Source organism: Anomalospiza imberbis, chromosome 8 (assembly GCF_031753505.1).
Source record: "Anomalospiza imberbis isolate Cuckoo-Finch-1a 21T00152 chromosome 8, ASM3175350v1, whole genome shotgun sequence".
Classification (NCBI taxonomy): Eukaryota; Metazoa; Chordata; class Aves; order Passeriformes; family Viduidae; genus Anomalospiza; species Anomalospiza imberbis.
The window spans coordinates 26,849,432-26,874,881 of record NC_089688.1 but is presented as its reverse complement, the minus strand read 5'-3'; the positions used below and the strand labels follow the sequence as shown (position 1 = coordinate 26,874,881).

General features: G+C 43.4%; 1 protein-coding gene across 22 annotated transcripts in view; it reads right to left on the bottom strand.

Annotated features, from left to right (window-relative positions):
* The window catches only part of TCF7L2 (transcription factor 7 like 2), a 173,299-nt gene that overhangs the window by 147,574 nt on the left and 275 nt on the right, over positions 1 to 25,450 (bottom strand). For 7 of the 22 annotated variants that reach the window (XM_068198063.1, XM_068198073.1, XM_068198057.1 and 4 more), the window contains exons 1-3: positions 24,804 to 25,437; positions 24,400 to 24,466; positions 24,092 to 24,216 (exon numbers count right to left, since the gene is read on the bottom strand). In XM_068198063.1, coding sequence (XP_068054164.1) covers positions 24,092 to 24,216; positions 24,400 to 24,466; positions 24,804 to 24,992 — 381 coding nt within the window. In that variant the 5' untranslated portion in view covers positions 24,993 to 25,437. Of the gene's footprint in view, positions 1 to 24,091; positions 24,217 to 24,399; positions 24,467 to 24,803; positions 25,440 to 25,450 lie in introns of those variants that run through there. The other 15 variants (XM_068198059.1, XM_068198060.1, XM_068198070.1 and 12 more) reach the window with 6 other exon arrangements.

Sequence of the window (25,450 nt, the reverse complement as noted above, 5' to 3'; positions counted from 1 at the left end):
CACCAGTAAATAAGCAGTGACAGCTTCCTAGGCCATTACTGTACAACACCCTCATCCTCTGGAATATGTCAATCGTTCTGCCTGCACTACACTGTGCTTAATTTTCTCTTAAAATACTGAAAGCTGTAGCTGGAAAACCTCTGAACAAGCACACATTTAATACATCCCACAAAACCATCACAAGACGAAGAAAGACCATGAGGAAGTGATCAGTCCCTACCCTCTGTTGCTGAAAAAATAATGAGGAAAAAAAAAAAAAAAAACCTTGCCTCTTCCCTTGCATTTCAATAAATCTTAAAAATCCCACAAGTTTGGGAGAAAAATAATTTTAAAAAACCCTTCACACCTTGTGGCAGTTGGAAAAAAAAATCCAACAAAACGCTACTTTCAATTTATATGTATTTCCTTCTCAATGGAAAAGATCAATAGTTTTAAGAAAAATACTACACCTTCTTTCTGCTCCATATGTTTCTCTTATTGGTTCATTTACACTGGGCTGTTCTTGTATGAGCAGTTAGTACATCTTTTTGTCATTTTAGCCTTCCCCAGCCATTAGTGCTAACCACTGAGACGGTGCAGCTCTCCTCTGCCATCCTGCCTCAGCACTGCATCTCTTTCCCCAGCCCTTCTCCCTTTGACTAATGTTCACCAACACTCATACATCATTCCCAAATTGGTCCAAATGAATTAAACACAGCTCTGCTTAACATTACGAGATTTAAATGGATTTTCTCTCTGCAGGTCTGCCCCATAATTGGGTTTATCCATCTTGTTGAAGTACAGTTTACACTTGCTAACATCACGCCAATTCAAGCTACATTTTCTGCTCCAGTGGCAGGAGTGAAGCAGATTTGTCATCGGATCATAACAGGTAATTCAAACAACAATTAGTTTGATGACGGCCCGTATGTCAATGTCTGGTCCCAGTCAGCTCTGCTCGCACCCGCTGCTCTCTGTGTGCTAAGATGAATTGTGGTCACAATTCTTCAATTTCAATCGACAAATACTTACCGGAAAAAAGCTGGAACTCGATTGACACCAAACCTTCCCATCTCCCAGCAAGCGCCCGGGGGGAGAAGCCCTGGGCAGAGCAGGATGGTGCAAGCTCCTCTGCCCTCCAGCTACACCACTGTTTCTGGCAAATGCTGAAGGACTGGGGCTTCCCCACACTTGTGCAGGGCAGCAGCAGCACTCTGGAAACTCCTCTCACCTGCACACACAAGCCTCGCCCAAACCCAAACCCACCCTGTGAGACAGGTGCAAGCTGCCCTGACTTCGCAGCCCTGAAAACTCAAGCAGAGAGGCAAGTCTGGACAGAGGCTAAAATGAGACTATTTTCTGATGGGTGCCACAACCACAACCCACCATAACTGCCCTAGGGGCAATTATAAAAAGCTGAGCAATACTGAAAATGAGCTTCTGAAGGGGGGCAGTCAGCACAAGAAAGCCTTACCTCCAGATTTCCGTGTGATGGGAAAGAGAGGACAGAACACCCCTGAGTCCCAGTTTTTAGTGAAATACTTCAACTCCCATAATTACATTCAAAATATTTGCAGACAAAGTCATGAGTTCTGGGTTTGAAAATATCACGCATTTCTTGGAGGGCTGACTTTGCCAATTAGACAAGACATCATTTGCTTCTCCAAATCTGTTCAAGAAAGCTTGTTTCAGATTAAAAGAAACATTCTTTTCTGAGGGCCAAGTAAATCTAATACACATTCCTGTTTTTCAGGTCCCTTCATAAACATGGGGTTGCCTATGATACAGCACTGATAATTTCAAACAGCCATGTACCTATAGTATTAACTACAAATGCGATCAATCCCTTGGCTACTTTTCCTCTTATTCTTTCTGGTTTAGAGAAAGAAAAACCCTTTCTAAGTGATTTTTCACAATATCATTTTGCCTGCAATTATATACTAACATGCAATACTAGTTGCTGTACATCATTTAAATGAGAAATCCAGCTAGCTGGCTGAGAATGTAGGAATGCCTTTAATAATTAGAAAAAGATCTCCACTGAAAGAAACAAGCATTTTAGATAGCAGTCTTGGTTTAAAAATTAAAAAGTGCTTAATGAGCAACAAAGATATCAGTGAGTAAAGATTTTCAAAGCCAATACCAGCACACCATAAAAATCTCTTTAACTTAAACATTGTTAAAGAAGATGATTAACTTCCGATCAAAAAGTAGTTAAAGCAGTGGTATATAAAATATTCTCCTTCTGGAAGTGGCAAGGGGAAATTCTGTACAGATAGAAAGCAGATACAGTGAAACCTTACTGGAACCTGGAAAACATCATTCTGTATCTCTACACTAGAATTTAAGTCAGATACAAATCAAAGCCCTGAAAAAAATTACAGTGTTTTGTGTCTCTGGTTCCCATTTTCTGTTCTAATACCATCACTGCCTCCCCAAAAAATCACAAGCACTTCTTTCATTTTCAGATTTTTTTATTATTCTGATGCATGGCTTATAGATGGAGGCAAATCATCAGTAGGCCTGATGCTCAGCTGAGGAAAATCATGAGAGGGCCACCAGGGTTATTTTGTGGAGGGTTGTTTTTTGCTTTTTGTGGGTTTTGGGGGTTTTTGTCTGTTTGGGTGGGGTTTTTTTTTGGTGGTTCTTTTTTTGAAGCAGAGTTACGACAGCTCGCAAAAATCTTTGGACAACATACATTTAGCAATTCTACATTTGTTTTTTGCATCATGCTGGTATTTCAGAATAATTCTGAACACCGGGAACGGCTCCAAGTGTCTCGGGTCAGTTCTGAAAGTACAGTTGGCATCAATCCCACAGGTCATTCCCTTGGAGGGCTTCCCAACATTTCAGGAGCACCCAACTGAAAACTCCAAAACCACACAGAGACATCAATTCCCATACAAAGCCCATCCTCTGGTGATTTGTGCCTGTCAAGCTCTGAAGGAAGAAGGCCCAACATCCCGAACACTTAACAGGCAGAAAGAAGTCACAACATCTTCACCACACTCCCAGCACTTGACCCCAGCACTGGGCAGGGAAGTGGTGGCAGCAGACGAGACTCTGGCAAGAAATCAGGACCCAGTTTTGCAACCATTACTCCTGCCCCACTGAAGGCTGGAGGTATGGGGTAATGTCCCCAGAGCAGACCCTTGTCACCCTTACCCACAAGGCAACAAAGCCACTCGCATCCCTGGGCAAGGCAGGCACTTACTGCATGGTGGAGGGGGCAGCAATCTCAACAAGGTGCTTATTTTTGCCAAGCTGGCGTGGGAATAAGGCACAGGTGTGCACGTGAGACAAGGGCAGGGGTCACAGAGAGAAAAAGTAATAATGACTTCCAGGTTTCAGAATCGCCTGGCACTCCAGAGCCAGCAGATTCCAACTCTTCCAGCTATTCACAGCCAGGAAATACCCTCGCTCTCAGTCATCGCTCAAAATAATAAATATTTATTTATAAATTGCACACAGCCTGTTCACCTAGCATGGGGCTGAACAGAGCAGATATAAGGGCAATGCAACCCCTTAATTGTCAGAATACGTGCAGGAGCAAACAGGGACCACAAGTTCCACAAATACAAGCTCAGACAGTACTAGGAAGCATCACCAGCATCCAAGAAATTATAAAGACAACTGGAAAATTTCTCAGAGTTTTAGATCTATTCTCTCTTCCAAAACAGAGAGATCTTTCCCCGGTCATAATCCCTCAAAAGAGGAGGCTTCCTACTCTATCACCAAGCAGGCTCAGCTCCAGCCATGGAGCACAGGTGCCAGGCTCTCATCCTGGCATAAAAGGAGATGGGTGCTGATGGTGCTTAGATGCAGCACTGGGTAGAGCACAGCCAAAAGTCTACACAAGGAGCAGGAACTGAGTGGAGCACCTAGTAAGTGATAATTTTCTTTTAATTTAATAGGTCTCAGCTATCACTAGCAGCCAGCACACAGCCTGAAAGCCAAGCAGAGTAACACATCCTCAGGCTTTTGTATCCCAGCTTGTCCTGACTGCTTCCGTTGCAAATCAGTTGCCGTAGCTGGAGACTGGACTTGAGACGCTGATTAAACAAAGCTTGCTCTGCTCCTGCCTGACGCAGCACTCCCTCGTCCAGCGCCTCATTAACGGGCTCATGGATATCCATCCACTGTGACTGCTAGCTCCACTGGCTGGTGAAGGGCATGCACCATGCTGGCAAGAGGCCGGATCTGAAAAAAATCCAGCTTTTCTGAGCAGCCAGAGCCCTGTCCCAGAGCAGCGTGGATCACTGCGCTGGAACCACTCTCCTGCGGAGGGTGAGCTCAGGCAGCTGGCATGGGGAGCCAGGCTGAGGTCAGGCTGCTTGGAAAGAGCAGAGGGTACTGGACCAGCCAAAGGGCCATCACAGCTTCTAAGATTTGCTGGTTTGTCCCAGCAAAATCCTCACCAAACCAGCTTTGCACTGCAGATTTGGAGACAGAGTGCATCATACTCCTGTGCAAACAGCCTTGGCCAAAAGCCAACCAGAGAGACCCAGCAGTAAAAGTAGGTCCTGCTTTCAGGGGAAAGCAGAACACCAGAGGTAAAGGCTGGTATACAATAGCCCTCTTTAAAATAATAATTGGGGAAAAAAAAAAAAAGAAAAACCCATAAGAAAACTCTCATCAGCTTCATCAAGGCCAGGATGTGACCCAAGCTTGTGGAGCCGCCCTGAGGGAAGGCAATTAGCCTCACTCAAGGGATGCCAAAAATTTAGCAGAGCATCCATAATCACCCTGAAATGTTCTCTACTAGCAAAGCATAACGTGTTTATCATTTATTTCTTAATTAAGTGGTGCTTAAATTGACTAGGGAGTGGATTTCTATTGTATATTGATTAGCCAATAAAAATACATTCTAAAGCAAGTTGGCCTACAGACAAGGAACATCCATCCCTCTCCCTCTGCCAAGCAAGGTGTCTTCTTGGACAGGCTGCCCTACCTTCTCTGCACCTCTCCCAGCAGTTCAGCTCTTGTGCAGAATGCTTTTACACAATGAATGAATGAATTCCTAAGGCTACTTGTAAAATTACTAGGCGCAGCCTTGTTAAACATTCATTTGGAGCTAAGACAATACATTAAAAATCACAAAGCAAGCAAGTGCCAAGTGCAGTGCTACCATCAAAGCTAAATAAACAGAATAGTCCATCAACGGCTTATTCCCCCAGCTAACCCCACACCATCCATTTGCACTCACTGTCTCCCACAGATCAATAGCAAGGCTCATTGATCATAATTGGAACAGGAACATCACACCCTTTTCCTTCCAGGTCAAAAGGCACAATGACTACAAGCCATTAAGTACTTTGTGGCATCACTCGATGACTGTATTTATGCCATGTACGTAGTTATGATTATTGCATGGAATAATGTTCATTTATTTCAGCAACAATCTGACAAACTATATTTATGCTGCACCTTTGGCCTCCTTGCTTGAACTCTGCTCAGCAACATCTCTCAGCTGGGATTACTTCTAACGCACAAACCCTCCAAACTGCTTTCAAACTACCAATGTTTCTTGGATGTTGTTTTGTTTCAATCTACTACAAAAGGGCTTTTTTTTTTTTTTTTTTTTTTTGCTCTCCACTCTTCCACCCTCCTCCTCTTGCCCCTCAAGCTGTTGGCCAAAGAAAACAAAGGATTTTAAGATGCATTTCTTGCGTGCCCTCTGTGAGCACTGGGAGTCCGAAGCGTTAGGAAGGTTGGCTCAAGAAGCTGCATTTCACCACCCAGCTGGGGAAGATGCCCCTCAAACCCCAGCAAAGCACACAGGAAACCTCACCACTACCTACAGTCCCTCAGGAGCTTCCAGGGGCCCTGGCTGAGCACCTTGGAATGTCACTTCATAAAAGTGGTCTTAATTGCAGATATTCCCATTTTGCACTCACATGACAGCTTCCCTATCATTCCAAGGTTGCTGTGTTTTTTATGGACAGCCAGTGGCAGAAATATTAATGCTACTTCTGTATTTCAGAGAAAGAAAAAAAGGCATAGACACATATTTCTATTTTATATATATATATATATATATATATATATATATATATATATATGCATGCACACACACTCATACAAACCCCTTTGCTGTAAACGAAAAGGCTGGTTTGTCTGAAGGTGTTATAAATGCCCTTCAGAGCTCATTTAGTCTGGGCTGCATAATCTCACCAATGAATTTGCCACTTGTAAATATTCCAAATTTATGCCAAAAAAGTCTTCTCAGGAACCAGACAGCCTATATATGCACACATATATATAAAATCCATGCGTGGAGACATTAACATCCGTTCGTGGTTTGTTATTCTTGTGAAAGATCAGCAGGGGAAAAAAGGGAAAGTCCAAATCATGTGTCCTCAGAAAGAACACTGAGCACTCAGCAAGCTGGAAAAGTGGAAGCTCACACCCCATCCATGAGATGGGGCAGGTCCACACCACCTCTCATTTCAAAACTGAAAGCAGAGACAAAAACGTCAAGGAGAAGGGAGATAAATGATATCGTGTCATGCTCTCATAAAAGGTCTGGATACACCTACAGAGCCTTCCTTATGACTGTCATATAAACATTACACTGGGACTGTGTACAGGAGATTAAACTGAAGCAGAGAGAAGCTTCACATGTGTCATTCTACCAAAGGTTATTTTAGGATCAGCTTAGAAGCTGAGTAGTGGGTGGCAGCTGATTATATTACCAGAGGCATATCTAAATATCATGGGCCCATCAGGATCTCTCATAAAGGGTTGTGGCTGCACTGGAACTCGAGCTTGAAGCTCAGCCTGCGGAGCAGTCCCCTTCCCCGGGGCTTTGGCAATCTTCCCTGGGACTGAACTTCCCTCAGAGCAGGACACAGACACAGCACAAGCATTTTGGCTTAAAGGCCACATTTATTCAAGGAATAATGTCAAGGAACATACCCACGACTCAAGCAGCATTTTCCCAGCCAGGACCACTCTGCTGCCCTATGAACCCTGGTGAGCCACCATGAGCACACAGAACACTTGGGCACAGGGCACATCCAAGTATCACACAAGCATGGCCAAGTCACCACCAAGCTGTGTCATCCCACAAGCCAGCACCAAGCCACAGTTTACTTGCTTCTGTGCATGACCAGTCCCAGCAGTCAACTACCTGTGGAGCTCCAGCTGTCAGTGGATCTCACCATGATGGTAACTGCAGCTGAAGGAGGGCTTTGGAGAAGCACAGCCCAGCTTACCATGAATCCAGAAAGATGTGTGTAGTGGACTAATCTCTGCTTATAGAAGAAATGCCTGTGCTCTCCCACATAAGCACCCACCTTCACAATCTTGAGTCAGAAACCAATGCTACCTAGTCACAGTGTCATGCCCATGGCTTGAGACGGCCAAACAATGCTGCCAGTCCTGTCTTCAAATGGCCTAATTTCAGGTGATTTAGAGGAAACCACACAGCTTATTCATACGGAGAATGACCACTAAGCACAGCAGCTAATGGCAGTGCTTGTTCTCACACACAGACTGGCAGGCCCTCCCCTACAAATAATCCTCCAAAACTAGAAAAATCATCATGTACTTGAGCCTCAAATGTTGCCATGACCTCAAGTTTGCAGAAAAAAAAATTTCAATATATACTTAAAATACATATGTGTGTGTTTACATTTATTATATATGTATGTATATATCAGCATTGAAATAATATTATAAATACCGGTATTTCATAGATTATAGATATTGATGTTATATATATATTAACATACTATTTTAATATATAACAGATCTTAATAGTTTCCTATCAATCTCTTCCAGATTTCTGCACTAAACCCCTGGTTCATAATTAGCTCTATTTAAATATTTTCAAGGCTTATAGCACAGTTTTTTAGTATTACTTGTATAAAATCTGCGAACATTTATTGAAGCTTTTAAAGAGAAGTTTATGTTGAAAATTAACCATTACCCTGAAAAGTAGCTAATTTTATCTTCATAAATTTGTAGCTGTTAAGCCATCCAAAACACTACAAAAAAGTCAGCTTCATTTTGGTTCAGATGTTGTTCCTCTCCCATTTCCAACTGTTCCAAGATGCTGGTACCTATGACTACATTGATGTGCTCAGTTGATTAAAACCAAGTATTTCTACTGCAATTCTTGGATGAACCACTCTGTCAGGCCCTGCAGGCCCAGAAGTGTAAATTAAATCTGAAATCCGGCCGTCATTTTGGGTGGGCAGTGTTCCTTCAAGTTGTAAAAGCACTCAAATAACACCACATGTTAACAACACAACTGCTCCTCTGGCTTTGTCATCTAATAGGACATCACTCCTTGGCTTTTTTCAGCACAGGAGGACACATTCCCCTGGTTCTTCCCTGAACATGAGTTAGAACCAGCGGACACTGGACCTGAGTCTTTGTCTGGATCAGAGAGAACAAGATACCACCCAGTGCCCACCTTGCCTGCTCAAGCATTCCCAGTAAAGGGACAAATCTTACTACAGAAGCAGAAAAAAAGTCATTTAGTTGCTCAAAAAGGGCCTCCAGTGACCCAACCTAGCTGCTATGCAACAAACTAAATACAACACACGCTGCAGTGAGTGTATATAGCCTCGAACAGGCCAAAATATACAAATTTCCAAGGCAGGTACGTAACTGTGCTGACAAAGTAACAAAGAAATGGGTGCAAACAGCAGAAACTAATACAATCTATATTGGTAAACACTGAGGAAAGGCAAACCAACACCAGTTTCATCTTCTGTTAGGTCAGCGTATACATATTCATACAAAAAGAGAGAATTTAATTTTTTTAAAATTAATTTCCTCCCTCTACTTCAATAACAAGTCTGTAACTTGTTTCAGTAAAATCCACACAACTGCAAAGGCAAAGAATCACCATAACCACTAACTTACATCACCTGCCAGAAATAAGATCACCTCAACAGTTTGCAATTGAGAGGTTAATCTTCTTAAAGTTTTAAGACAAATCACTACACATTATCCTACTGCAACTACACTCTTTGGCAGGAGAAGGTCACACCACCCACCAAAGAGAAAAATACGTATCTCTAGTGGTTCAAACCATGGCACATCATTGAAGGACTATTTTTAGCCACTTTCCAGACAGCTTCAAATCAGTGAGAAATATTTCTTTCCGTAGCTTCAAATCAGCCTTTAATAAAGAACTCTGATTGTTTCCCCAGTACAAGCCAGGCTGCCTGACATTGTTTGGAGTGTAACTCATCCTCCTCTGAGCAGAGGTACAACCACAACTCCTTTGGTGCATAAACAAGAGAGGCAACTACTGATTTCTCTCTTGATCAAACAGTCCCATACCTGAGCCTCCTGTTGTGCTACTCCGCTGAGTTATTACTCCTTGAAAAAGAACAGCAAGTAACTTCTGAACCATTTCACAGGCAACAGCCTTTTTCCCCCCTCCTACATGAACTGAAATGCCAAATACCAAACCTATTTGTAGCAGTCAGGATTAGTTCTAACAGGAGAACCACTGAGAGGATAAACTGATCTGAACATTTATCTAATCGCTAAGCATCATTGCTACCTATTAGTTTATTGTACCCCAAATGCACAGAGTACTTAATATAATAGAGAACGTTTGACATGTGCCTGGAGGAACTCCCAAGAGTAGGAAAGAAACTGAAATAAAATGAAACTCCAAGAGAAACCAATCTCAAGTTACAACCACTTCTGATAGCAGGGACATGGATCTTGGCTTTCATTCTGCAAGAACCTCTTTTAGCTGTTACTGGAACTACCCCAGAGAAAGATAACCCTCAGTTAGACAATCAGGAAGTTACACAAAAGTGTAAATCTCTGCATCAACATCACAGAATACCAGGAGGAGATGTCCTACAGGCTCTAGCACTTCATGCTCCTGGCTGTTTTGATGTTCTTGCCATCTCTGAAGGTTACTCTGGAGGCATGAGACAGCAAGTCACCTTTGGAAACTACACACACCTTCAGCTTTAGAGGAAAATGATCTTGGGAGTCAGACATCCCAGCTGCCTTGACTGTGCTCCTACCAAGCACAGCATAGCCACGTGAACATAGACCTAATGCAACTTGCTGATTATATCAGTGCATTGCAGCTGGGGCTGGTGATTGCTGGCACCACAAACCACCACAGAGTCCCAGCACCTCAGCTCCATGCAAACATTCAGGTTGAGATGTGATCACTCGGAAGGCAATCAGTGTGCAAGATCATTACCAACCACCTCGTGCAGCTATACCTTGAAAAGTGACTCCATGAAAGTGGTATGAGGGTGAGGTAGGGAGGAAAGAGGAGTGTAGTGTTTATTTCCTTTTAACTTTCCATTTCATATGTGTTTAGTGCCATGTCTGAACATGTCCAGACATTTATTCCCCTCCCCATTTACTCTTCCTCCAAATCCTTGTCCTACAAATTTTTTCTAGGATCAGAAAATTAAGCTGAATTCATTTCTCTTTCTTATGCACAAGGAGTAATAAAAAAGACTTTGCAATCCAAATTCTGCACTTGTGTACACCTGCATTAACCCCATTGTCCTCAATTTATTCCCTTAACAATGGCTGTGGGTTTGTACAGGTGTTGAACAAGCCCTGTAATTAGAATTTAACAAACAATTCCAACAGCAGAGAAAAAAAAAAAAAAAGAAAAAAAAAAAAAGTGAGACTCCAGCTCACTCCTTGTGACATCAACTAACATATTCAAGTAGCAGGGGAAAAAAACAAAACAACAAAATGAAATTTCAAAGGTATTTAGGCATGTGCAGATGCTGGCAGGAAACTCAGGAGATTTCCAAATACTGTCCATTTTCTACTTAGATCCACAAACCAGAGCAATAGCACAGAGTATAAATGAAGTCTCTTCTCATTTGCACCATTTTTTCAGTATTCTCTTTAGCCTCCTTCCTGCTTCACCAAGTATTTTGCTTCCAAAATAAACTTTATAAGCTTCCTCATGGGATCACTATTTAGGCTATGATCCTACAAGCCCAAAAGCACAGACCCAGCTGGCCTGAAGACAATTCCTCAGAGAGCTAGTATGGAGGCAAGCCCAGAGCATGTGCAGGACTGGGGCTTTCACCACCAGCTCCCAGGAAGGGAAGCACCTCCAAACTGCTTCTCCAGTCAGAAACAACACCAAGAGTAGGCAGAGAAGCAGAACGGGGCCAGGCAGAAAAGCAGGACTGAGGAAATGGCACACAACAAGAAGAGGACATCGGCTGCTTTGTGTTGCCACCTCAACTAAACTTCCAGCTGCTCTTCCAGGCTGAGCTGGATTTTACACAGCTGTAAAATCAAATAAAAGCTTTCTGTTGCTGTCGTGAGCTCTGGCTTGCAACCACCACTTCAAATCAGCTTCCTCCAGCCCTCCTTCTCCAAGCACCAAGCCACAGCCAGGACATGGACTGCAGACATGGTTAGGCTTTGTTGTGATGGATAAGTTGGTCACAACAGTCTAATAGAAAATGTCCAGCTGGCAAACAAATGAGATCGGTGACTTTATAGGGCCAGCAATTACTCCTCAGTGATGCAGAATTACTACAGAGAACTTAACACTGAAGATATGCCCATTACTGACAGATTTTCAAACCAATAAATTAATTACCAGCTGAGAAGATAATGGACAAGGGCTAAGACTGAGAGGGGTTCACGAGAGGTCCATCATTTGCAACAAGTACATTCTCAACAACAATTGGTCCTCGTACAATTAGTACCACACTGGTACTCTTTCAGGATGGTAGACATCACAACTGGTCTGCAAACCATCAATGGTTGAGACAAAATAGCATCATCTAAAAATGGAGACACTGTTCAACCTGACTATGGCATTGTCCAACACACAAACCCCACTCTATGCTCCAACACTGCAGAAGCAATTCACATTACTTCCAGGAAAACTGACGTCTCCCAACTCTTCTTTGCAACTCCAAGACAACTTCCCCATGATCAGAAAGCCCTGCCATATTCATATACCATGCTCACAGACAGGGCAACTGAATTAGAGGAGCACATGCTGCTGAACATTATTAGGCATTTTTGAAATGCAAGCTCCAAGACAAATAATTTTCCATATTTTTTCATGTTAGGGCGCAACAATGTGAAAAAAAAGGAAATCTGCTTTTGACTAACACATTAGGAGATCTAGCCAAATTCTTCATCATCATCAACATTAAGTGGAAAGTAATTGATGGGGGATGAAGGGAAAAAAAAAACTACACAAGAACACATGATCTCTGAGATTTCACAGCCATGACTTTTTAACAATGTACCCATAATCAGCAGCAAGACCTTCCTTTACCCTCTGGTCCATCCACACCTCAGGAACTCAGCCCTGTTGCAGGCTGATCCCAGGTCTCCAGAAGAGAAGAGGGGAGGAGACCTACAGCACTCACAGGGTGCCAACAAAACACCTGACCATGCCAGAGGCTTTCAGGGCAATGTGATACAGAGAAACACAAGACAGACATTTAGACATCAGCCTAAATTGCTCCTCTCTCCCTCCTTCTGCCTTCAGATGTAGAGGTGAATGAAGGGGAGAAACATAACACTGACTAAATGGTTAAGTAAATTAGCCAAGGTTGCCAGCTCCAAAACTTAAAGTGGAGATCCTGCATTATTTTAGGGAGAACAAATAAAAGGCAATCACAAAACCTAAGCAGCTACTTAAATGGAATCAAAATTACCAACATTACACCCAGGATGATTACTTAAGAAACTCAAGGAGCTTGGTATTTTCTTTTCTTTAGAAGTAAAGCCATACAGGAAATTCAGCAGTCACATTTTCTTCCTTGGGCAAGAACACCCACACTGCTCACTCACTCACTCATTCACTCCCATTTTTCTCTGTGCAGTGTCTGACCAAGAGGAGCCCAGACCGAGTCCTCCAGACACTCCCGCATTGTGCACAAAAACAATCCTGATTTTTACAGTTTTATTTGGCTTGTTCACAAGACTCAGTCTCATGTAATCCACAGGCCTGATCCTTCTCCTAATAAGAGCAATGGCAAAACTCCAGCTGATTCAGTAGTTCTGGACAGACCTTGCAGCAGCAGGAGGATAAACTTTAAGGGCCCAAGCCTTGTCCATTCACTTTTCTTGCTTCCACAAGTAATCCTTTTAAAAATAATGGGACTTCTCCTAAGAGTCAAACATGAAAGACTGAGTAAGAGTAGAAATCAACAAAGAAATATTTGGGGCTCCCCCTCCACCACAGCACAAGTGCATTTTCCCAAGCATCCTCTTATTCTGGTAAATCAAATGACAACACCAAAGAAAAACAAACCAAACAAACAAAAAAATTAAGATAAAAATAAAAGCGAAATGTCTAAAAATGCCATTGAAGGCAGGAAGAAGAAAACGAAGTCCTTCTTCTTTTTAAACAAGGACAATCAAATGATGAGTAGCTGAAAATGTGGCCACACACACACACTCCTTCATATACACATACATACACAGAGGCAGTTCATCAGAAGTGAATCGGAGAGAGAAAGATGAATTTGAACCCTTTATCCCCTGTCCTTTATAAAGGCTGCCACTCAGTAAACGGAGATTGCTCTAATTACTGTGACAATTCTGCACCCCGTTCAAACAACTTTTGTGCTCTGGACAGGTTTCTCCGCGAGTTTGAAATTCTTGGCCTGAGAACCACTCTTGTCTAAAAGAGGTTTCTAGTTGCAAACGCAGAATGCAACACTAACAAGTTGTCCCTCTTTTCAGCTCCTTTCATTCTCCTCTTTTCCAACTGCCTGATTCAGGGCTTAATGGAAACTTGTCAAGGCTTTTCTTCCCACAAACCCTGTAGAGCCCCAAGGCAATCTGTGCACAGAGCAACCACAGGAATCTCATATTGTCAATTAAAATTGAATAGACACCTGATAACCAAGTATGTGTTCAAGGATAATATACATCACATGCATATACACAGATGTACCTGTGTAGCCAGTCCAATGCCCACATTTGGGCACACCAGCAGCACAGCAACTCACTACTTCCCATCTACAACCACCCAGTGACACCCAGGTTCTAGTTTTCACTTTTTCATTCCATATTTATTAAATTTAATTTCACTTTTATGAAATTAAAACCAAAGTACTTTCAAGTACTGTAGTCGAGCAACAGAATACAATAGAAAAGAAACTAACTACATATATCAAGCAGTTGGCCTTTAATAACCCTGGGGATTGTAAAGATATTTAGCTGCTATGCAGACAAAATAAGCTCTGTGGATAGTCTTTACACAGTAGTTTGTGACCAATGCAGCAGTTATGTTTGTGACTATCTCCTCTAAGTACCTTTTTTTTTTTTAATTGACACAGACATGATTTAAGCTACATTTTATGATGCAGTTTAAGAATTAATAAAAACCCCATGGGAGAATGTAACAGGGATTGAAGTAAACTGAGACATTTGGTTAATAATAACAAAAATCTGAAATAACTTGACTTCCAGACAGAAAACTATAATCTGTAACTCCTCTGAAAGGGAGAAAACCTTCCTGTAAATGTCCCACAGAAAACAAAGATAGAAACACTGACTGCCATCTTATTCTTCTGATGTGTTCACTCAAGGTCATACCTCCCCTCGGATTCTTTAATATTGGCAAACATTTATAACAGAGCAGTTTCAATAGCTGCCTGTTCAGCCTGGGTGTAGATCAATGCATCATCTATATGCCGACTTCCAGACCTTGCCTATGTCAGAGTAGTGGTCCTGGTTTTATAAATCTCTTAAATCTAATTAAACCAATGCAAACCTCTTACTGTCTATGTTCCCAAACCAGTTCACTCATTTAACCAAGTTAAAATTATTCAGACTAGGGTTTAAAGCAGTTCCAAGAGATCCTTTATTGAATATTACTATCAGTTAAAAACAGAAATCAATGTAGCAGCTTTTCTCCAAAACAGAAAAGCCTATAGTCTCAGATTTTTCCAGATCATTATTTAAGGAGTCACTGACTCCAGTGGGAGTTCGGATGTGCTCCAAGAGGTACGCCTCCACCTTTTCTTGCTCTGTTTTTCCCTTTCTTAAAATAGGACAATTTGTTTCTATTGTATCAACGTCCAAGAATCTCCCATATTCCACAGAATGTCCCTTTGCAGTATTTTCAGATTGGAAATTTCTATTACTTTATTACTTCCCACATCCTCCTTTTGGACTATTTTTTTTCTTTTTTTTTTTTTTTCCTGATGTCTCTGCTGCATCACCACCAATAGTGAATTAAGCAGCAGAGGATGATTTTGTTGCATACAGCACCTTTCATGCCACACATACTTTGGAAAGACCTACAAAGCTGTGAGACAGACACAAGTTGAGCACATTTATATATTCATACTTGGTAGTCATAGGCATGCAATCGTACTTCCCACAGAGCCTAGGGCACTAAAACCTGTTCTGCCAAGAGGGGAGAACAGTTAGGCAGGACTAATTGTGTCAGTAGGAAGAACAAAATGGTTAAGTCCAACAAGAGTCCCTCCTGAATTCAGCCTCACTCCCTAGCTGAATGCCTGCAGGAGTTTGGTACCCAAAACGTCTGACCCCAAAAAAGAAACTGCCCTCCCATTTTCTCCCTCCTTGCACTTCCTTCACCAAGCAGCAAAGGCATTTCAAACAACATAAATCCATTCTCCACTCAAAGCCTACTTGGCTCCTATAATTTCTATCATTTTCTTGTCATCATTTCTTCTTTGCTGAAGCCAGCAGCATATGAGTCAGAGAACAATCATTAACTTTTACAACTTCCATACAAATCCACCTACTCACATTAGAAAAGCAGAACTGACATGCAACACAGCCTCAGACCAAACCCTGATCCTGCCAGGATGCTCCACACTTCTGTGGGAAATACTGCAGGAGCAGGAGCTCATTCAAGAATGCACCATTGGAAATGTAACTTGACTTCCTCTGCCCCCCCTCCTCCAGGAGTAAAAGACTATGATGAAGGAGCAATACATCAATATCATATTTAGTTGAGTTTGGCATTCCCAATGCCTTCATCCACTTTTGAAGAACTTGGCCATTGGTTCAAGACACACTGGGCCTGATGCAAAGCCCTTCGTTATTAATAGAAGCCTTTTTTCCACTGACTTCAATGGATCTTGGACCAAGCCCAAGGAAGACAAGATTTCACAGCAGTAAGAGTGACACACATTCTCCACATTGAAAAAAAAAAAAAGGCAAAAGAAACAATACGAAGCATTTACAATGTCAATCTGTATAGCACAGTTTTGTTTGTGTTTTGCTTTTTTAAAATAGGCTCTAGGCTGTTGGATAACTGCACCCAAAAAGTCTCTCTGAAGGTGGAAGGAATCACAGGCAGATACAAAATGCTATGGTGAGATACATAACAATCCCAGTACCTCCCTCAACTAGGATATAGAGGCATCCTCTACCACAACATTTCTTGTAAGTTGCTGCAGCCACATTTTGAAGTGTCCCAGCACTATAAACTCCTCCAGTAACAGCTACAGTATTACCCATGGTGAATTAATTTATATTAATATGGCTATCACGCGCATTTCCATATGAAACCCATTGTTCTGGAACATTAATAAAAACCTCACTAAGTGAAGTAACATGGTACCTACACTTAGTTTAAAGATATTTAGAATAAATACATTTAGAACAAAATTGCTAATATCTTTAGTTTATCATATCTGGCACAGCAAGCAGAAACCCAGTTATCTTCTCAGTACGTATTTATAGCATTGCCTTTTCCCATTCATTCTGCATTTTCTTAGAGAATCTGCTGTACCCTACATCTGCAATTCATTGACTTTACAATTTACCACATGTTGAGATGGAGAGGTCTCAGCTCCATTTGAATCACTGCACAAATATGCAAGTGATTTATCGTTTTAAAACTAAAGACTGCAGAAGAACGACTCCACTTTTCCTGAACATTACTCCTTCTGGCAGACCATGAACAATTACAGCGCGTACTAATTAAGCTCTGTAAATGTGCTGTGCCCTGCTAATGCCTACCAGGCCTCAAATTTAGTTGCATGAAGCCAAACTTCAGCCAGCGACTTAACTCATTCAGCACTGCCCAGTTGCCTGAGCGTGACCCCACAAAGAATAAGGGTCGAGGGTTGAGCCAACCTAAAACAAAGACGAGACTGAACAGATTTTTGCCGGAAAAAATCACAGGGGGGAGATGCTGGAGGGGGTGGGAAGCATCTTGGGAATGAGAGGAACATCCTTGTTGATAACCTGTTAAAAAGGTACAATACCACACCAGCTTTTCAGCACAGTGCTAGGGGATTCGGATCTGTCCCTAGGGGCTAATAAGTCACAGTGCTCCATTGATTAGGGAAATGCATAAAACCTTCAACAAAACTGTACAGCTATTTGTGGAAGAGCCGAATTGACAGGCCCCTTTTTTTTTTTTAAAGTCAGGCTTTACATGGCTCTAGAAGAAAAACATATGGCTAAAGGAGTGCAGCTTTCCACCACACACGTAACCCTGCCTTTTTCTTAAATTAGTCTCTGAGCACAACAGTAACCTAGGGGGAAACCTGAAATCAACTGCTAGAGAAATTAAAGCTAAAAGTAATACCTAGGCATATTTGAGTAATCACATTATCTTGTTAAAACACACACACCCCCAGCACAGACAAGACAGCAGCACTTCAAATCTGACTATCCACTCTAGCAAAGCGTGTGTAATGGGGAGTGAGCCGAGAACAACAAGCTCAGTGCTGAGCGAAGCACTGCTTCTTCTCGGGCCCCAGACTCTCCTGACACTTAAGAGTCAATCCCCAGATCCCAAGCTTCCCCTCCAACCATCCATTCAAATACTGGCGTTCACCCCCCCACCCCCCCCAAGTTTCTACAATTTCTCCTCCCGCTCCAACATCCCTCCTTTGTCCTCCAATTACTCTCCAGTGGCCCCCCTGCTCTCACAGTGCCTCCCCCCAGTTAACCCCTCCCGAAACACCACCCTGTGCACGTCCCCCTGCTCCCCTCCACGCTGACCTACACGTCCATCCCACATTGTCCCTTCCAGCAGGACACAGGGCTTCTCCTCTAGAAACTGCCTCTAACCTCAACATCTTCATTCATTCAGTGCATGTTTTCCCTTAACGTGGGCTTTTGCCGCTTTCTAAGAGGCCCTGTTTAGTACACACAAACCAGTCTAATATATCTATTTCCAAGCATCCTCCTGCATAAAACCCGAGGCAGTTTTTTTCTTTCGTCCGCAGCTCAGCAGTATGTGAGAAAATTAAAGGACATTCCAGGTGTCATCTGTCTTTAAATGTTTGCTTGTACCCGTATCTAGGAAATACTGCACAATACTGCTGAGACCTTTATGTAAAGGACATGAGCTCTGCTAAACTTCTTCCCTCCTTCAGCCTGGCTGCATCACCCACTGCCCAGCTTCTACAGCACCGCAAGCGTTAATTATAAACTTCGGAGCCTACGTAGCCAAAAGAACGCACAAACATAAAGCAGCAGTTGCGAGGAGTAGCAGAAATATTCTTCGCTTTTAGGCGGGGAGAGAAAGGATTTCCATATCTCCCCCACACACCCCCACCACCACACTTCATCTCTCATTGCTTATAATTAGTGAAAGAAATTTGACCCACTGCCAGTGTCTGTGGACCTTGGATATTATAAGGCCAGCGTGGCGTCAAATATCTTAACATTCATAAGTGTTATAGGCTGTAAATAAACCCCGTGGATTTATGACCCTGCCGTGCTTGCCAGCAAACGACTGTGGCACATTTCTTTCAGCAGACCTGTCGAGGTGCAAGTTTGCCTTTGGTTGTAAAATTAACCATTTCCTTCACAAATGTGCCCAATTAAAAGTCAAAGTTTTAAGGCTTACTAACATATTTGCCAGGACATAGGACTAAGGAGACACCCGGGGAACACAGCTTTAAACATCCCCCCAAACCTCACAACTCCCTCCAAAGCAAAACTTCTCACAACAGCTCCAATGTGCAAGGAAGGTGTCTGATTTCACCAAAAAGCCCTGAAAAAACCCCAAGCTGACAACCCGACCGCTGTTACATTTCTACGTGCCTATCGCCAGCCCTCATTTTTGGCTGCTCCGAGGCTGGGGGGAGCAGGCGTCTCCCCCCAGGCTGTGCCTGGAGAAGGATCTCCTCCCTTCCCCCAGGATAATGTCATCTGCTTCCTGTGTAGGAGAGCATTTGCTAAATCCAGGTTGTCTCATGCTTAACTGCCAATAATCCAACTTCCACATAACTCCCAGACAGCTGGGAAAAGGTCCTTAGAGTTTTTAGTCATGGTACAGAAACACACGTCCACACAAAAAATCTGCAGCTGTCCTTTTTCTCTACACCACATTTTTTATCTGATTTTGGGGCCCACTCATTAAAGTCTTGACAAATTTAGAACATTTTTACCTACATTCTGGTTTACAAGCACCAGTGAAAGCTGAAACATATTCCTTCCCCCCCTCCATCTTCAGCTGACAAATCAGCACATACTTGCTTGAACAAAAAATGAAGGGGAAGAAGGGAAAAAATAAACCACACCACCCTATTCAACATCCTCAGTCCTTGTATGAATGCATTCAAAAAACCTGGAAAGGCATCTACTGTATTTTTTTTTACTACAGATCAGCCACTGTTACACCTATTAAAATTGTTCGATTTCCAAAGCAAATATTATTTTTAATGAAGTGCAGTCCTGCAATTATCCTGTACACTCAAGTAACAGTACTGCATTATATTGTTTTGCAAGGTCCCAGAAACATGAAACTTTTCTCTAACTAATTTTCATAGCCCCCTGAAAGAAAACTGATGGAGTAAACAATGCAGCATTTGCTCCAGAATAAAATCTTATCAGGAGAAAAAAAAAATAAAAAGAGGGGAAAAAAGAAAAAAAGCATTAAAAATAAATCAGCTTCTTTACTGCAAGTAAGTTAACAAACACAGTCTGTTTGCCACTGTATACTAGCTATGCTAATGCTATAGCAGAGTGATTCAGCAATCAACCTAATTAAGCACGAGGAAAGTTTATTTTATGGAGGTTCCATTTGATTTACACCACAAGATCATCAGTTCTTATTTAACAGCTTGTTTTTACACAAGTCCAGAAACTTTATTAAAAGCATGTCCATTCATTTTTTTTAAACAAAGCAAATAATTCACTCTCCACTGAATAGCTCTGTATCATAAAGTACCAAAGTGCTGACATATTAAGTTGTATCTACATTATTAAACTAGTTGGTGGACATTAATACTATAATCCATACTGCAGACATTAAACCTCAACCATAAAGATTAGTAAAGAATTAATATTGTCACATCGAGACTGAAACCTTAACACTCCAGCCATAAATATTTCTGAAGGAGATGAAAAACAATTAGCATAAACACCAAAGAAGGGCAAGAACACCTGTTCTTTTTCAGGGCGATAAGCATTTTATTGTTCTCTATTTAAAATGTAATGACCTGTGTAATTACAGTAATATTACATTGTATTGCAAGGGCTTGGAATGTCACACTTTGAAAAGTGTTGTCAAAACAATTGGAGGGAAAAAAAAAAAAGGACCACCATTAACCCTTCACACCCCAGGGTCTAAAGCTTTTGTAGTACGAAGGATTACATTGTCTGATTCAGTAGATAAAGAAAAACATCAATTTTTCAAGGCAATTAATAAAAAATGTTTCTTCCTGAACATAAAAATCAAGGCGATGGGGCTGCTCTCCACCACAGCTATTCCCAACTCCCAAACTTTGGGGCCAAACATAAGCTTATCCCTACAGTCTCACTCAGCCAGCAACAACTTAGGGGAAAGGAAGATGCAACAGCACTAGTAAAAATAAGAGCATCCGCCAGCAGGGTTTTCTCACATTACACGGCATCTATTTGCTTACCAAATTAACCAAGCTCCAAATTTAAGCTAAAAATCAAGTACACCACTTCTACATTTTCCAACTCTGAAAGGAAAACAGTCTCCTTTATTATCCATAACATGCAGCCACCCCGGTCCCTCCACAAGTGCAGGGATGGAACTGGCGCTCTCAGATGCGTCACTTCATTACTATTTGACTAAACCTCTACTTAATAACATCTATTCTCATAAGCACACCACAGTATTCTATCAATAGCAAGATTAGCATGCAAAAAATCTTTGATTTTTAATAATAAAATTATTCCTATCAACCTTGATAAAGAGTTTGCAGTATTTAAAGCATTATCCTTGAGAAAAGATTATTCCTCATAAGCAGATTTTATGATACTTCATCATTCTTCACATTCCTGAAGCAGTAAAGGAGAAATTGCTGCCCACAAGTTTGCTCTTGAACAGACAATTAGAGGTACATTTAAAAAACACAATAATCCCACTCCACCCCCAAATAAAGCAACAAAAAAAAAAATTCCAGGAAAAAAAAACCCACAACAAAAAAACCACACCCACAGACTTTAAAGATTGTACAACAGCAAAAGGAAAAGAAAAACAATTTTGCTATGTATCTGCATCACCTCTTTACCTTGCATGCTCTGACACTCAACAAATATGGCTCCAGGAAAAACTACATAAATAAAAATAAAATTCGTAATTATGCAGAACCATCTATACCTTTCCAACGCGTATTTAAAAATAAAATAAAATCAAACAGGAAAGAGAAAGATCTAGTTCATCTGGAATTGAAAGCTGGTACAGCAGAGAACTAGAATCCACCTAAAAATAGTGTGTGACAGACAACAGCTATCCCGCTGAATCTTTATAATATTCTGCTCTCAGGCCTAAATAAACAACTTTAATTTTTCCTGGCTATAATTAAGTGGCAGGCAAACAAACAAGCATACGGAATGTGAAAGAATAAGGTTAAGAAGATAGGAGAAGGTTGCTGGAGCCTGGATGTGGAAATAAGAAAATTGCCTATTGAGTGTGGAAATATCCTTTCAGAATCCATCTGATAACACAAGCAGGCCACCTGCTCTACCAACAATAAACCAACCTGTACGCTTTTGTACAGCACCTTTAATTCACACAGACCCAACATTCCTATGGAGGCCTTTTTTAACGCTGGGGGAGCAAGAGGAGGAATGCTCCAGGAGAGCAAACTGCTGAAGGATCCTACCCCACATGCTAAGGGAAAAGGGATCTGTAATAAAGGCAATGAGGAAAAAGGAGCTGTAGCTGTTGTAAGAAAAACGCTTTAAGAAAAAGGCGGCAGAGGTGTGCTTCCGATTAGTCTGCACTTGGAACTGGGGAATGCATTGAAGGTAAAAAACGAGGGAAAAAAAAAGGAATACAAAGCTTCACAATTCGTAACAAAGTGATTTGGAACAAAGATTGTTTTGCCATCTGGATTCTGGTACTTATGGAATTTGGAATTTATCACCATCATCCATATACATGTGGGTGACCATATTCAAAAGAAAAAATATAATGCATTCAGCCCTTGAATTCCCCTCCCCATCATTACAATTGCAAACTGCAGTCGCCCCTCTGCTACTGTCCCAGAAATCACCCCCTCACAAAAAGAGCCTCACAAGCTTCCAAAATAAAACTCTGCCACAGCCCTAAACATATGCAAAGTCAGAGAACCTTCCTCACAACCTCCCTGTCACTCTACATTTACTAATCTGTGTCTACTGACGTTTTACTAAGTGAAAACAAGACTGACCCGATGTTTAATATTTTAATGCTTTAAAACACTTGTAGATCTGATATACTGAAGTTGTCCAAGCCCTCAGTCATTAGTACGGCTTCAACATCTACCCAACAGTAGATCTATTATTGTAAATCGCTATCTCGTGTTACCACAAGGAAAAAAAGTGTATAAACACACATGGTGATGGTGGGAACGCTTCAGACTCAGAAACACCCAGAAGAAACAAAACAGCAACGCTAAAGCCATCGGTAGGAAGCAGTGGTGTTTGGAAGTCCCAGTGGATTTAACCATTCAAAATGAAAAATTTTTAAACTCTTTAAAAAAGAAAAGGTGACACTTGAGAAATCTGATGTCAGAGTAGAGCACACCGTGGGGGACACTACGAGCGGGGAAAAAAAGCTGGGACTACAAACCCACCAGCAGACCCCAAAGTTTCCTGGGATCTGGGCTAAACCTCACTCCAGCTGCAGGCACACGCGGACCTGCACCCCCTGCCAGTGAACCCCGAGTAAGGGGTGAAAAAAAAAAAAGGCAAAAAAACCAACAACAAAAAACCGGACGCTTTCAGCAGATTGTTTTCCTGTCAGCATACTTCCAAGAGGAATTTTGCTCGGCTTGTCTGATTATTTTTTGCGCTGCTGTTGCTGTTGCCAGAGCCAAGCGAGGCGAGTTGTTTCCGGACTCAGCCCTGTGCCCTGAGCGCGGCTCCCCCCGCTCCGCACCGGGACGGAGCCGCTCCCCGGGCACGGCCCCGGCCCCGCCGGGCAGGGCAGCGGCGCTCGGCCCCCGCACGCCGCGGGGCGCGGATCGGGGCGGCCGGACCGGGCTGAGCCCGGGCACAACTCGCGGCACCCACGGCCCGAAGGGGCACAATGAAATCGCCGCTCCCGCAGGCCGGGGCGGGCGAGGGCAGGAGAGGGTTAAGGGGGAGGAAAGGGGAGGGGGAGCCGGCCCAGCCGCCACGGAGGAGGGCAGAAGGCGACGGATCACCATGGAAAACGAGGAGTTTGGAGGAGCGGATCGCAGGCTCGGCCGGGAGAAAATAACTCCGCTCCCCAAGGAAGGGGAGAGGAGATTGGAGAGAAGGGGGAGGGGAAAAAAAACCCCAATCCCAAACTTCTTGGGCTTTTTTAAAATTTGTTTCCAGTTTTGTTTTGAGGCTGAAATAGATGTTGTTTGGAATTTGTTTGCTTTTTTTTCTTCCCCACCCCCCTCCCCCCGCAGCGGAGGTTACAAGGGCTCCAAAAAACTGCCCGCAAAACTGAAAGTAAAAAAAAAAAAAGAAACCAACAAATAAGAAAAAGACAAAATAAGAAATAAAAGGAGAAGGAAAAAAAAATAATATGGCGAAGTGTAAACAATCCCCCTCCAGGCGCGGCCCGCGGAGTTTGGAAAGTTTGCGGCGCGGGGGAGGGGGCGGCGGCAGGGCCGGGGCGAGCGGGGCACCGGGAGCGCGGCGGCGGCGGGAGCCGGGGAAGGAGCTGGGGGGGGTGGGGGAGAGGAAAGAGAGGGGGGGGAAAAAAAAAAAAAAAAAAGGCACTTACCGTTCTCGCCGTCGGAGAGAGCGATCCATTGGGCAGATACGGGCTGCTGAGGTCGGGGATCATTATAAAGGGATAACCCGGGTATGGTGGGCCCTTAAACAACCCTCCATCTTGCCTCTTCGCAGCTAACATGGCGGGGAGACACGAGCGGGAGCGGGGAAGGAAGGGGGCAACAGGGGGAAGAGAAGGGAGGAGAGGGGGGAAGGAAAAGTTTTTTTAGCAAGTGTCCCCAAAAGAGGAGCCGGGCGCCCGGCGGAGGGGCGGCGGTGCGGGGCGGGCGGCGGTGCCGGCCGGGCCCGCGTACTCACCTTCCTCTAAACTTTCCCGGGATTTATCTCTGAAAGTTTCGGACCGAGGCGGGGGCCGCCGCTCCGCCTGGGAGCGAGCCGGGGGTCGGCGTGGGGCAGTTGGGGAAGGGGGTGGTTGGGGTGGGGAGAATGTTTTTTGGGGGGTGGGGGAGAGAAGGGACAAGAGGAGGAATGAAAGACGAAAAAGAAGGGAGAGGTGCGGGGAGAAGGTGGAAGGGGAAACAAACAGAACAAAACAGAAGGCATCGTTACAAGTTGGTGCCGCGGAGAAAGTTGGGCGCCGGCGGGAGCGGGACCCAGCGCGGCGCCCCCGGCCCCGGCCCCGGCGCGGCCCCGGGCACAGCGCGGCCCCCGCCCGCCCGCCCGCCGCCCCGAAACGGCCCCGCGGGGGGCTTCCCCCGTACCTCCGAGTCTGAGGAGCTGTTTTGATTCGTTTCTGATTCATTGACGAGAGACGACTTGACATCAGCTAAATCCCTCTCCGCCGAGGAGTTCTCGGAGATCTTCTCCTCCTGCTCCCCTTCGTCTTTGAAAGAGATCAGTTCATCGTTGGCGCCCAGGTCGTCCCCTCCACCGCCGTTCAGCTGCGGCATTTTCCTCCTGCTTCACCCCACCAGCAGCAATTTTGCAAAAAGGGGAAGGGGAAAAACAAAAGAAAAAAAAAAAAAAAAAAGGAGGGGAATGGGGGGGAAAAAGGAAAAAGAAGAGGGGGGGGGGGAAAGTTTGCACCAAAAAAAGAAGCGTCCAAGGTGAAAGTTTCTTTTTTTTCCCCTTCTCTTTCCTCCTGGGGAGGGGAAAAGAGGGAGGAGGAGGGGAGGGAAATGTCTCTTCTTTGCTCCTTTGCACCAGTGACTTTAGGCTTCTTCCTTTCCTTCTTCGGGATTTTCTCTTTCTTTCTTCCCGGGAGCTGCTCGGCGTGCACTGCGCGCACACGCACACCCGCGCACGCACTCGCGAAAAAATTAATAATAATAAAAAATATATAAACCGTGGGGAGGGGGGAGCAGCGGGGGGGAGGGGGGTTAAAAAAAAAAAAAATAATGCAACAAAC